At 39.5% G+C, this 14,318-nt stretch overlaps 2 protein-coding genes across 2 annotated transcripts in view; both read left to right on the top strand.

Annotated features, from left to right (window-relative positions):
- Window positions 8,375-8,794, top strand: LOC109224576 (RNA-directed DNA polymerase homolog; the record flags this gene model as incomplete). The annotated part of the gene is made up of 1 exon (XM_019389131.1): window positions 8,375-8,794. A coding segment is annotated over exon 1 (420 nt), but the record flags the coding sequence as incomplete, so codon positions are not given.
- The window catches only part of LOC109223459 (sm-like protein LSM2), a 4,464-nt gene continuing 2,591 nt past the window's right edge, over window positions 12,446-14,318 (top strand). The window contains exons 1-3 of the mRNA XM_019387777.1: window positions 12,446-12,577; window positions 13,566-13,635; window positions 13,814-13,972. Coding sequence (XP_019243322.1) covers window positions 13,633-13,635; window positions 13,814-13,972 — 162 coding nt within the window. The 5' untranslated portion in view covers window positions 12,446-12,577; window positions 13,566-13,632. The remainder of the gene's footprint in view (window positions 12,578-13,565; window positions 13,636-13,813; window positions 13,973-14,318) is intronic.

Raw genomic sequence — 14,318 nt, 5'->3', positions numbered from 1 at the left:
TGTTCCTAACAGCTGCTGCACAACACCTGTTAACATCTTCGCCTTCCGTTTCATCTTCAGTTCCCGAAGTTTCGGAACCGGAACTAGAAGAACCGGCAGCGTTAGGCCCTATCGGGAGACCCCTTTTAGCAGCTGACTCAAACTCACGGGCCTTAGAAATTTCGGCATCAAAGTCAATGATTCCCACTTTAGACTCGTCCAAGGCTTTTCTCCTCATGTTGTACATAACATAAGTTTTCTAAATAACGAAGGAAGTCGCTTGGCACTTAAGTTCTTCTTTGAGTTGGGTAACCTCGGTAGAAAGGTTTTCCCGGGCGGATCTAACGGATTTGAGGCTAACATCGAGGTCACGGATAGTTGAGCTAACAATCCCATTATGCTCAATAGTCTTCCTATACTTCTCTTCCAATTGGGCATGTTTCACCCTCGCAGCAGCAAGCTCTTCAGTTTTGGAGTTCAAGGCCACCTCTAAGTTAGTCAATCTTCTAGTGGAGGCAGCCTCGCGATCGGTTGCAACAAGAACGGCTTTATGGACTTCAGCCCATTTGACCTTGGCCTTATCAAATTGAACCCTCAGCGGACCAATCTCTTGGCTAAGGGTTTCTACTTCTTGATCGCTTTGTTATAAATGAGTCTCCAGCATAACAGCCTCAGAAGCTTTGGCTTCCAATTCTGATAGGCGAGCAGCAGTTTACTCCTGATCGACCAAAAGTTGATCCCGTGCTGAGGTAAGTTCTTCTTTTTCCCGAATCAACCTCTAGAGGCCCTCAGAAGCAAGGAAATTGGCCTACAAAACAAGAATGATAAACTCAGGATATTTTCTGTCAAGGACAGAAGAAATGACAAAAAGGTGAAAAATGTACTGCTGCGGCATTGTGCATGGCATTGTTCAGCAAGCATTCTCCCGAGAGAGCCCGTATCTTTTCCCAGTCTTTTTCTGAAGCCAAAAGCTTCAGATAGTTAGCAAGTTCCACTAGCTGGGATAGCAAATTGCATCCGGTGGAGATCGAGAGAGTAACGCTACTCCTCCTTTGTGGATCTTTTTGAGGGGGGCATAGTTTTGCCCCAAATTCCCATGAACTAGGGACTGAGAAAGAAGAACACCCTCTTCTCTAGCAGATACGGCTGGTGGAGATGGTGTAACAGTTGTTGGTGGAAGAGTTGGTGAAGGTGGAGATGATGTAGCAATTGCTGGTGTTGGTGAAGATAGAGATGATGGTGTTGAAGGGTGAGAAGCAGCTACGACAAATGTAGAGCTGGTTGTTGGTTGCTCATCAACCGAAGACGGAAGGGACCCGGTACTCTACCCCAAAATACAAGGCGCGGCGACTGGGATCCGAAAGCGGGAGTTGGAATTTTTCACCATTTCATACTCCCCAGAGCGCCGATACATCGTCCTCGGTTGGTGTAACTAACTCAACATATTGAGCAGTTTATTGAGTTTAGGACAATCGTCGTCTTCTATGTAGAGAATCTCCCTCTTCGCTAGCTTCCCCATCACCGTCAATCATCACGGTATCTATGGCCGGTCCAGGCAGAGGGCTCGTCACTACGACTTTCGGAGATGACTCGGGTCCAGCATTGGTTGCCCTCTTTTCCCCCAACCGCGGAGGAACGCCTTCTTTTTGGTTGCTTGTTCTCCGACCGGGGACTCCGAGAAGAAACACTTGCACCAGAAGCTGGCCCGGAGAGGCCTATCTGTGAAAAAGCTTTTTGCAGTAGCCTTGCCACATCAGCAGGATCAGCAAAAATTTCCTCCTCGGGTATGACAACCGAGTGCTGAGGTAGACCTATATTCAATAGGAGAGAAGAATCAGATAATTTTCTTATAATAAAAGGTAAGGACATGATGAATAAACCTTACCATGATTTTTGGCCTTCCACCCATATTTCAGGAAAAACTCTTTCCACGAGCGGGTTTCGGGTGTAGTAACTTCCAAAATTTTCTGAACTCATTGGTCCAAGCCGTCAACCCTAGGGGGAACCCACCGAGTCGTTGAGACAGGTAAAGGAAGAAAAGTTAATAATGACGAGAAAGGGACCATTAACATGAATAGAAGTAAATTGTATGCTTACGAGTGCGATTTCGCAATTCCGGGAAGGAAGGTGCCGAGGCCAGGATGATGTCACTGGTGGCAACAGAAACAAACTGTTTCATCCACCCACGATTGTTATCATCGTCCATGCCGGATAGCAATGGATGGTGGCCTCGTTTGCTGATGTTCCTCATTCCCCCGTGGAAGATCTTGGGGGAATAAAGGTTCATCACATGAGCTAAAGATAGCTCCTCCCCCGTTTCCTGACACAGGCGCCAAAGGCAAGCAATCGTCCTCCACACGGAGGGACTCACATGTGCCTAACACACTTGGTAGCTGAGGCAAAACTCCTCAATGACGGAGTCAAGCTCTCCACTCAGAGAAAAAGTCCCCAAAGTGAAGGGATGCATATAGAAGCACGTAAAACCCTTCTTAGGTAAGGTTACCCGCTCCGCTAGGTCAGGAGCGATAACGTCTAAATCTGGCAATGACAATCTTCTTTCACAGCAGGAATGCTGAAAGGACGGATAGAAGAAGGATATCTGCTAACGGCCCATGTACGAGGGCTAACGGAAGGAAATTTCTCTTTGAAGTCTTTTGTTGTGACACGACTTCTAGGGATGATGGTGCTCACTATTGGAGGTGCGGTGTCCTCGACTTTGTTTTTGTTCTTTGAGGAACTGGTATTTTTTTAAGAAGAAGCCATTGTATATTATGGAAGAAGGAAAAACTTTTCGTTTGCAGAGAGTTAAAGAAAAGTTGAAGAATAAAATGCAGTTGAATGAAGGGAGTTTGAGAGAGTTTGGAGAAATATGGAGTATGAATGAAGGAGGTTGATGCATATAAGTAAAGGTTTTGGCGGCTAAGTTCGTGGCCATGATTATCTCGATAACCGGCAAAAGTTATGCTGAATCGCGGGATGACACGTGTTCGGGACATTAAATGCAGAGAGACGTGCGTCAAATCAACCGTCGGAAGTTTTTCAGAGGGGATCAGAGTATTTCCTGCCAAAAAGATTTTTTCTTCCAAATTTTCGGTGACACAAAGTTATGTCGCCGGAAAGCAGGGGGTCTATCTGTATAGGGTAAAATATGATATGCTAAGTGGTTGCATAAGAGAGTGACACGTGGAGCCGAATGTAGAGGATAGTCAGAACCGAAGACAACTGTTCCATTTATCACCGAAAACAATGACGCTCATAAAGATGCAATAAATACCTGCCACCCGGTATCATTTAATAGAGAATATACCATAGCATTTAGTACACTGCCCGTTACAAAGAAATTGACATTTATGCTCACCGTTACAAATTCTTCAATGGCCCCCATAATTGGCATTAAAAAAAAGGGCATGATCCTAGTACCTTGTTCCCTAGGTGCAGCTATAAATAGTGAGCTTTATTATCAATGTAAATGTTGACATCCAATTTTGTCCCTCCTTTCTTCAAAAATATTTCTTTAAGCTTCTAATATCACTAATAATGTAAAATATTTATTTTACCATTTTAGCACAAACTAGACTTAATTATTATTATTATTTACTCAATATCACGGTTGCTAGTTTTATTGATGTTACTACTACTACTACTACTACTACTACTATTACTATTATTATTATTATTATTATTATTATTATTATTATTATTATTATTATTATTATTATTATTATTATTATTAATATTATTATTAATGATATTGCTGTCATCTTTACCATTCATACCTTGATCGTATTTATTGTTACCTTTCACGAAAAGAATTTTTATTTCTTTTATCTCACTAAGCGAGAACATTTTTTTGCAATAACTTTTAAAATTACGAAATTTTATTTAATAAATCTTTCCGTATCGTACGATTAATATTTATTTGAACATTAGTAATCATGATTAGGTATAATAAATTAGTTACCTTTTTTTTAATTAATATTATTGTTGATTATTAGAAGCCCAAAGAATTTAGAAAGAAGAAAGAAAATTTGGCCTAGTTAGTAGCCCAATACTTTCCACTAATTCTACCGGTCCAAATTACTCCAAACAAGTCAACCCAAGTAAATCCTTAAATCAGCCCAAAAAAATATTAGCCCATATCTCAATTATTTTCTAGATTCTTCCACCAAAATATCTCTCTTTTGGATTTCAAAATTTTCACTTAATTATAATGAATTTTCTCTTCAAATTCCAACACTAAACTTTGATCAAATCTAAAAAGTTTCACCAATTTTCTCTCCCTTCACGTGAACAAATCTCCTTCACCCATAAAATTTTTGCTTTTCAAAAAAGTTTGGCATTTTGTCTCAATTTTTATCTTTTGCCTAAAAGTTTCACTATCTTTCTCTCTCATCTCTTTTCCTATACGCCTCTGCACCTCTTACCTCTCTCATCCAACTTTCAAACTTCATCTGCCATAGACAAAGTGTGTCCATCTATTTTGGTGAAAGTCATCCTTCTCTCTCTCTCCCTCTGTTCCCCCGTGTGTAGTAGCAGAAAGCAATTTTGGCTTCATCTCTATTTTTGATGAAAATTGTCACTTTCCTCAACCTGAACCAGAAAAAGTGCTCCTCATTTTTGTGAAAGTCTCCTGAATCACTTCGTCACCATTTGTAGCAAGGTAAGTCACGGGAGGCTCGATATCTGGCCTTTTTTTGAGATTCAAAATCTTTTCCTTTGGTATTAAGTATTTATTCATCTCTCCTCTGTAATCTCATAGGATTTTTGACCGTTGGTGAACGTCTATTTTGACTCAATTTCAGATCCTGCCCAAAACCAAGAACCCTAACTCCCATCTATAAATATAAGCTTGGAGCTCATTTTTGAAAGAAGGTTGAGCCGCCCCCTTTACCCTCAAGCATAGGCTTTTAGCCGCCGCTCGATGCCTCATAAAAGCTATTGCGCCCCTTTGTTCTTATAATTTTTCCTTGACAAAAATCGTTTCTTTTCATTTGTTTCTCGATTCTGTTGGTTTTAAATACAACAGAGGTGCTGTATTTTTGTTGATTATTTCATCGTTGTTTAGTAGCAAGTTCGCGGTCGGAGTTCGCAGATCGAAATCCCCTGCTTTGGTTCACTGCCCCAAAACAAGTCAGTGTTCTTTCTTTCACTTGCTTTTGTTTATTTTAAATAATTTATGCTCTGTCATGTAGTTTAAAGATTGTTGATCTGCTTCGCTGCTCCTGTGCGTTTAGATGTCGCGACTATAGAAATCTATTGTTTCCATGTAACTGATTGATAAATGACGACAAAAAAAAATACTTATGTGATCATCTTGTTTGTATAGTAGTGTTAGTTCTTGACCAACGCCATATCATTACCTAGCTTACTTTAACAGTCTGTTTGGGTCTAATGGTTTATTATCAATTAATGCTAGCATACTTCACTATCCTCTTGAGTAGAAAATATATCTAAATCTACTGTCGCATCAATACCATATCCTAAGGCTTCATTGTTAAAGTTAAGAGATTTGTCTAAAGAAACAGTTGTATTTTTCTCTTAAAGTTGAGGGATAAGTGTCTATTTTGTATTTGGCATACCGTGTTAGTAATTATAAATTTATAACCTTTCCATGCCTAAGCTATTCTTAACTTGAAAGTAAATCTGTTTTTGATAATTAGTTTCTATACCCTTAGCAAAGGTTCATGAGACAGAACTAGTAAGCTATGCAATTTTCAGCAGTAATAATCACATTAGTTAGACAATGTTTTTCATGCGCTTTAAGACCTACTGTAGAAACCATGAATTTGGATTCCCTTTCATTGAAGGTTTAGACATATGCCTATAGGTTTAGTAATCTTTACTTCATGGGAGTGATACAAAGGAGAACATTTATTTTGTCTATTTCATTGTTTCGTATACCAGAGAGTCAGATTCCATGTCTAGGATTTAATGCCATGTTAGAAGTTGCCTATAGGGAAATCTCCATTCTATGAACATGATGGTATATAGTCTCATATGTTATTTATGATGTCTGGAGCATATTCTAACAGTAAAGATATCTTGTTCATTATAGTTAAATATAGGTGATCTAAAATCTATCTTAAACATATATCTTATTATATTCTTAAATCTTGAGAAGACTATTGTTGTAGAAAGAAACGTGTCTCTATACATAATGTGGTTACATATGCTACGACTATTTAAACTGATGTATTAAACACTCTCTTGAGGACTAGATACTATTTTTTTTGCACTTAAGAAAATATAACTCTTAGCATGTTGTAATTTAATTTAAACAAAGAGTTATAAAACCAAGTTTTATGAATTGAAATTATGTCTTGGGATTACATTTGCTTTCATAAATCCATATGAATAATTGTCTCCTTACTTTGCTATCATGTTGTACCTAGAATGCCAATTTGTGAACCTTTGATTGTCAGATGGTGTAAAATATAGCTATAGGCATAAATATAACAACTTGAATGTGAAATACACGCTGGCTTTAGACTTGTGTGTAGTGATACTTCTATAGGGCCTCGTATATGTGTGTATGCGACATGGCCATGAATGGTTTATTCTTTTATTTCTAAATAAATGTTGCCCGACTTAATATGTCATAGTAATGCATTAAAAAGTGTTAACTTAGTTTGTAAATTCTGCCTATAATTATATTAAAAGAAGCAGAATATGTGCTTTCATCTTTTAGTTCATGGACAGCAGTTACCTGTTGAATTCAATTTCCTCTATTGATAAGGTGTTTAGCATCACCATAGGAATTGTGGTGCTTCACTGTTTTTATCTTCAGCTAGTTGTGCATACGATTTGTAACGTTAAGATTATATTGCTCATTCTTCTTTTTTCCCTTTTCTTGCATGTACACTTTGGAGCAAATGGAGTCTTAATTCGAGACTCTCGCACTGGAGTCTTATAGGGACTCAACTCTACCACCACCACGTGGAGTCATCGCATAGCATATCCCATAGATGCATCAGATAGCCGGAAAACAAGCGAATTGCTTGGGGTCACCTATGGCAGCTTTTTGTTTTTACTTACTCTGTCTGATGTTGTTAATTTATGTGATTTGTTTTGTTTGAACCTATGATTGATGATTAATTTTATCATTTAAAATTACAACTTTAGTTTTAAGCAAAGTATTTTTTTTAATACGGACTTAAATGGATACAATTCACATGGCGATTTGGGAGTACTATTTTTATATGAAAACTAAGGAAGGAAATTGATTTCTCCTCATCATGTCTTAATAAGTTTGAAAACTTGAACTACTTTTCATAAAAACGTGAGTATTCAAGAATTGGAATTTGGCCAGCTTTTTAAGTTATTTGATTTAGAACTTTATCGCATTTGGAGTTAATCAAAACTGTTTGTTTCAGAGTTTAATTCTAAATGTCGTTTTTGCTTATTGTATAATTTTATTTAGCCACTTACTTAGTAATGCTTTCAAAGTGAATTATTTTATTATGTCTCAAACACTTTATTTTTCCTAATTAATTAACCTAAGTTTGGCCGGTTAACCGTTATTAACGGATCATATAGGGTGCTTTAACAACCTTCCCTATAGGATTAGTTAGAACCCTTACCCATAATCTTAAGCTAATCAGACCATAAAAACAGAGTTAACTTTAATCATTATTTAGTAAATAGGTGTCCTAATTCACCTTTAAAATAATTAGGTGGTGACTCTTTTAATTAATTAAACCTCGGTCTTCCCAATATGTTATACTCTAATTTGACCCGTGTTAAAATGGGGTATAACAATGCATTGGGTGTTCCTGTATATGTGTCTACACCGGTGGGGGACTCTATCATAGTCGACCGAGTCCATCGTTCGTGTGTTGTAGTGATTGGGGGTCTTGAGACCCGTGTAGACTTGTTGCTCTTAGATATGGTTGACTTTGATATCATTCTGGGTATGGACTGGTTATCACCCTATCACGCCATCTTGGACTGCCATGCCAAGATTGTGACCTTAGCTTTGCCGGACATGACTCCTTTAGAGTGGAGAGGCACTCCAATTTATTCTACCCGCAGCGTCATTTCGTACGTGAGGGCTCGACGTATGGTCGAGAAGGGGTGTCTGGCCTATTTGGCCTATGTTCGTGATTCCAGTGCTGAGGTTCCTCATATAGATTCTGTGCCTATTGTCCGGGAGTTTCCAGATGTTTTCCCTTCAGACCTGCCGAGTATGCCACCCGACAGGGACATTGATTGTTGTATTGATTTGGCTCTGGGCACCCAGCTCATTTCTATCCCGCCATATCGTATGGCCCCGCTGGAGCTGAAGAAGTTAAAGGACCAGTTGCAGGATTTGCTTGAGAAGGGTTTCATTAGACCCAGTGTCTCTCCTTGGGGTGCGCCGGTGTTATTTGTCAAGAAGAAGGATGGGTCAATGAGAATGTGTATTGATTACCGGCAATTGAACAAGGTAACGATTAAGAATAAGTATCCACTACCGAGGATTGATGATTTGTTCGACCAGCTTCAGGGTACCAGGGTAGTCTCCAAGATTGACTTGCGATCTGGCTACCATCAGTTGAGGATTAGGGCATCCGATGTCCCTAAGACAGTTTTCCGTACTCGGTATGGGCATTATGTGTTCTTGGTCATGTCATTTGGGTTGACCAATGCCCCAGCAGCATTTATGGAGTTGATGAACCGAGTGTTCAGGCCATATTTGGACATGTTCGCGATAGTCTTTATTGACGATATTTTGGTGTACTCCCATAGCCAGAAGGAGCACGAGCAGCACCTTAGAGTGGTTCTTCAGACTCTGAGGGATAGTCAGTTATATGCCAAGTTCTCCAAGTGTGAGTTCTGGCTGAGTTCAGTTGCATTCCTGGGTCACGTTGTATCAGCCGAGGGTATTCAGGTGGACCCAAAGAAGATAGAGGCAGTCAAGAACTGGCCTAGACCAGCATCAGCTACAGAGATTCGGAGTTTCTTGGGGTTGGCAGGCTACTACAGACGGTTCGTGGAGGGATTTTCATCTATTGCAGCCCCGATGACCAGATTGACCCAGAAGGGTGCCCAGTTCAGATGGTCGGATGAGTGTGAAGTGAGCTTTCAGAAGCTCAAGACAGCTCTGACTACAGCACCGGTGTTGGTTTTGCCCACAGGTTCAGGGCCCTATACTGTTTATTGTGATGCTTCCCGTGTTGGGCTTGGAGCAGTGTTGATGCAGGATGGCAAGGTCATTGCCTATGCTTCGAGGCAGTTGAAGATTCATGAGAAGAACTATCCGGTGCATGATTTGGAGTTGGCAGCCATAGTTAACGCCTTGAAGATTTGGAGGCACTATTTATATGGCGTGGCCTGTGAGGTGTTCCTGATCATAAGAGTCTTGACATGGGTAGTCTTCTTATATCAACAACAGCTACCAGTCGAGCATCCAAATGGCTCCTTAATGCAGATCGTAAGGTTCGAGATGTAGCTTTCATGGTTGGTGAGCGAGTATTGCTCTGAGTGTCGCCTATGAAGGGCGTGATGAGATTTGGGAAGAAGGGCAAGCTTAGCCCCAGGGCCGAGCTTATCAGCCGTGCATCTAGATGTATCCATGCTTCGGAGGTATCACGGAGATCCAGCCCACGTGTTAGATTTCAGCACTGTCCAGTTGGACAAGGACTTGTCTTACGAGGAGGAGCCGGTAGCTATTCTTGACCGGCAGGTCCGTCAGTTGAGATCCAAGAGTCTTCCTTCTGTTCGTGTTCAGTGGAGAGGTCAGCCTCCTGAGGCATCGACCTGGGAGTTCGAGTCTGAGATGCGGAGCCGTTATCCCCACCTTTTCCCCGACTCAGGTACTTCTTTCTTTTGTCCGTTCGAGGACGAACGGTTGTTTTAGAGGTGGAGAATGTGACGACCCAAAGGGTCATCACCTATTTTCTTATTCATTCCGTGCTTCCGAGGCCTCGAAAACCTTATTTAAGGTTGCCTCGATTTGCGTGCAGCCCGAGCGCGTAGGCGGAAAGCTTAAATATGAATTTTGTGTGAAAAACGCTAAATTTTGATATTAATATGAATATATTTGACTTCGGTCAACATTTTGGGTAAACGGACCGGACCCGTGATTTGACGGTCCCGGAGGGTCCGTAGAAAAATATGGGACTCGGGCATATTCCCGGAGTCAAATTCCAAGGTCTAGAGCCCGAGTAATTAATTTTTCTGTGAAATTATTTTTTTGAAATTATTAAGAAAATTGGAAATAAAATTTGATTAAAAGACTGTGGTATCGGGCTCGTATTTTGGTTCCGACGCCCGGTACAAGTCTTATATATGGTTTAAGCGCTTTCTGCAAAATTTGGTTGAAGTTGGACGTCGTTTGACGTGTTTCGGACTTAAAATGAAAATTTGATGCTTTATGAAAATTTCAAAGAAAAACATGAGTTTTGAGGCTTGATTCGATGTATATGATGTTATTTTGGCGATTTGATCGTACGGATAAGTCCGTAGGATGTTGTTGAGGTTGTATGCATATTTGGTTTGGAGCCCCGAGGGCTCGGGTGAGTTTTGGATAGGTCACGCATTGCATTTTTGAACTGGTAAAGATCTGGTCTTTTGGCTTCTGTGATTTTCGCAAATGCGAAGAGGAGACTCGCAATTGCGAGCTCGCAAATGCGAGCTTTGAGTCGCAATTGCGAAGTCTGGGGACTGGGCATAGGATCGCAAATGCGATTCATTTGCTCGCAAATGCGAACATGGGAATTCCGGGCACTGGTCGCAAATGCGATCATGGTGCTCGCAAATGCGGAGGGTGTTTGATCGCAAATGCGATCATCTTTTCGCAAATGCGAAGTCCGACATTGTGCACAGTGTTCGCTCGATTTGAGGTCCGATTTCAAACAAATTACATATGTAAAGCGATTGTTGAGGATTGAGTGGAATTCAAGGCTTTGAGGTAAGTGTTTGGTTTAACCCTAGCTTGAGGGAATAGGAGTTCCCCACAGCATGTCCCCTCCCATATTGTTTATCTGTTTTGTATTCTCAGGCTAGACACTTACCAGCACATGGAGTCGGTTGTGCTGATGCTACACTCTGTGCATTTTTTTTTGCACAGGCCCAGGTTTCGAGCAGCAGTAGCAGCATTAGCACGGGAGCAGGCTTTCAGTATCGTGAGACCCGAGGTAGCCTTGCAGGCGTCCGTAGGCCCGGCGTCTCTCTCTTATTCTCCCTTTTAGACTGTTGCCTCTTTGTATTCGAGACAAACAGCTTATGTGTTCTTTCAGACCCTTGTATTTAGAAATTCTTAGCAGTTCGTGAGTATTGTGACACCAGTCTTGGGTAGAGGCTTATATTGACTACTCCGTGTTTTATTCAGTTTCTATAATTAAGACTTCCGCTATTAATTAGTTTTGTTGTTTTATATCGTTGTCATAAATTGTTAAAATGAATTGTTTATTAATGGAAAAGTAATCAAAATGGCTTGCCTAGCTACTACGAGTAGGCGCCATCACGATCCCCGAGGGTGGGGAATCCGGGTCGTGACAAGAAGTCCTTGATATAGATTTATTTATTCTAACAAATATTGTCAAGGTTATGGTGGTTATACAAATGAAGGGCATGATTCGTTGTTCAGATAATCTATTTGGATGTGAGCGTAATGCCAAATTATGATATTCAACAAGATTTCAATTACATTGAAGATGATTCTGCATGCATAACTCAATTGAAAGAAGGACTATCGAAGGAGACAAAATAAAACGTATTTCACTAAAGTTCTATTTCAGACATGATTGATGTTCAACAAATTTGTTCAAGTGATAATTTGGCAAACTTCTTCACAAGGCATTGCCAACCTCAGCAATTGAGAAGTTGTTATACATGATTGGAATTTATCGTCTTTGAGATATCAAGTGATATTTTTGTCAGGGGGAGTATAGCACGCGCTGCACTCTTTTTTCCTTCGCACAGATTTTATCCCACTGGATTTTCCTGGTAAGGTTTTTAACGAGGCAGCAAGTAATACGTATTACAAGAGACGTGTACTCTTTTTCCTTCACTAAGATTTTTTTCCCACAGGGTTTTTTCTTGGTAAGGTTTTAACGAGGCACATTATCTATGGGCATCCAAGGGGGAGTGTTATGAAGTATATATTTATATGGATGTCCACTAATCAAATATAACTCCCACCACTCTTCTCCATTATGTAGATAACCCCAACTACTTCTCACCATTATTGTTGTAACTCCTACACCTCTATAACCTACCCATGATCTTCCTCCATGATCTCAAATGCTTAATAGCATATTTATGGAATTCTTTTGGTATACCTCAATGTTGTACTATAAATTGAGGATGAGAACTCATTTTGTAATACACTTGAATATATGAAAGAAATAAGAATCTCTCATTCCTTGCTCCCTACATTCTTGTCTATTTACTTGTTTCATATTATTACTTTGAGCTAAGTTAAGGTTAAATTTGTCTTCCCATTGTGAGGAGTATTTGTTTATGTTTATTTACAGGAAAAGGCCTCCAAATTCGGACCTAAACCCCTACTTATTGGTTTTTGCTTCAATTTCGAATTACGGCAGTGCTGAACTCCATTCTCGTTCGGCCGTGGACTTGTTTCTCCAGCTCTCTCTTTCTCCGGCGAAATCGAGTAGTAAGTTCCCCTCTTCGTCTCTCTTTTCTCCTAAATTTCACCTGCTTCTCTAATGAGACAAAAACCCTAATCCATAATTTTCTATGAGCTTAAGGCTAGAGTACAATTTGGGGTTGCAATGCTTTGTATTTGCTCCGAATGTTTAAATATAGCCTCAACTTCAATTTGTCACAGTTCTATGTGATTCTTGTTTGCTTTTCACGTGATAGTGGCTCCAAAGATGTGTTCTTTTGTGATTAGGTCTCTTAGGAAAGAGGCAGGATGAATAAAGCCGGAAATGATGAATTGTTTAATTATATATCGCACGTATTTTAGTTGAGAATATGTTTTCGCATGTTAGAACTTTTATTGCAGGTCCTATGCTTTCTAGGAGCAGATTAGGCTTTCAAAGTTTTATACGTTAAGAAAATATAGAGAACTTCTTATACTTTTTGTTGTATTTGCATAATATATTGGCACAACGTTTGAATGGAGTAACATGGTCAGTACAATTCATATAATCGATCCTAACTTGTTTGAGACTGTGACTTAGTCATAGGTTTCAAGTCATTTACCAATTCATTTCTCAAATTCACGAATTTGAATTCAAAAATTGATGTAAATTGCCCCTTAAATTCACTTCTAGTCTATTCAAACAGGCCCTTTGAGTTAAGATTAATATGTTAGAGAACTTGATAGGTGATAAACCTATAAGTAATACTCCCTCCTTTGCATCTTATATGGTGTTTGATGGGGTATGGAGTTTAAGAGATAAATTGACTCATAAATTATGTGAGTACTAGGATAAGTGAGTCATTATGAGAAACTATTGAAGTGATGGTTGAAAAGCTAGTTTGATGGACACAATATCATGTCAAAGTTTGAACTTTGAATAGTTTTATTTGAATTCCTAAAAATTGTAAAATTTGTATAGAAATGGAATAGCATCATATAAATTGGAAACACGAGAGTAAATTTTTGTTAACATATAAACTGTATGAAATTTCAGATTCCTGGCAGCTGAACCCGTGAAAGACACAGCAAACCAACGAGAATCTTCCTATAGAGATACGAAAATGGTAATATTACTTTATCCTTTTCTTTTTGCTGTTCTTCTTCTTGATTTAAGTTCCATCTTCGTTGAAGTCTTATGGTTGTTACAGATTGGCAACTCTGATTCCTTCACGAGAATGAATCCCTTTTCTTATGTTTTTGACTTGTATCTAACTGAGTTTTCTCCGATCCCACCCTTTCCAGTTGTTTTTTTCATACTTCAAGGACCTGGTGGGCAGAGAAGTGACAGTGGAACTGAAGAATGATTTGGCTATCCGAGGCACGCTCCATTCAGTTGATCAGTATCTCAACATTAAGCTCGAAAACACAAAGGTCGTCGATCAAGACAAGTTCCCTCACATGGTAATTGCACCTTTTTTCTCCTTCATATGGATCTTGTGGGTTGGTAAAGGATTGGTTTCTTGATTAGTAGTGGTAACTTCCGCCCTTGTATATTTTATGGATGAATGGTTGGATCGTTATGCGTGCAAGAATTTTGTTTGACCTCTGATCATTGGCGACTAATTAATCAGTAGGAAATGTTGTAGGGTTCACTATTCTTTCTTCTATATCTTTGCTATACTTTTTTATTTATTTATTAGGAGTACACTTATTTCTTATTTCTACTGTTTCTTTCATTTGAAAAAATGGTATTCATTGGACATTTTGTTGGTGATGATCAAGTTTTGGAAATCAGGCGCCCACATGG

This window comes from Nicotiana attenuata, chromosome 3 (genome assembly GCF_001879085.1).
Source record: "Nicotiana attenuata strain UT chromosome 3, NIATTr2, whole genome shotgun sequence".
NCBI lineage: Eukaryota > Viridiplantae > Streptophyta > Magnoliopsida > Solanales > Solanaceae > Nicotiana > Nicotiana attenuata.
The sequence above is the reverse complement of the archived record's forward strand: the minus strand, read 5'-3'. Positions and strand labels throughout refer to the sequence as shown.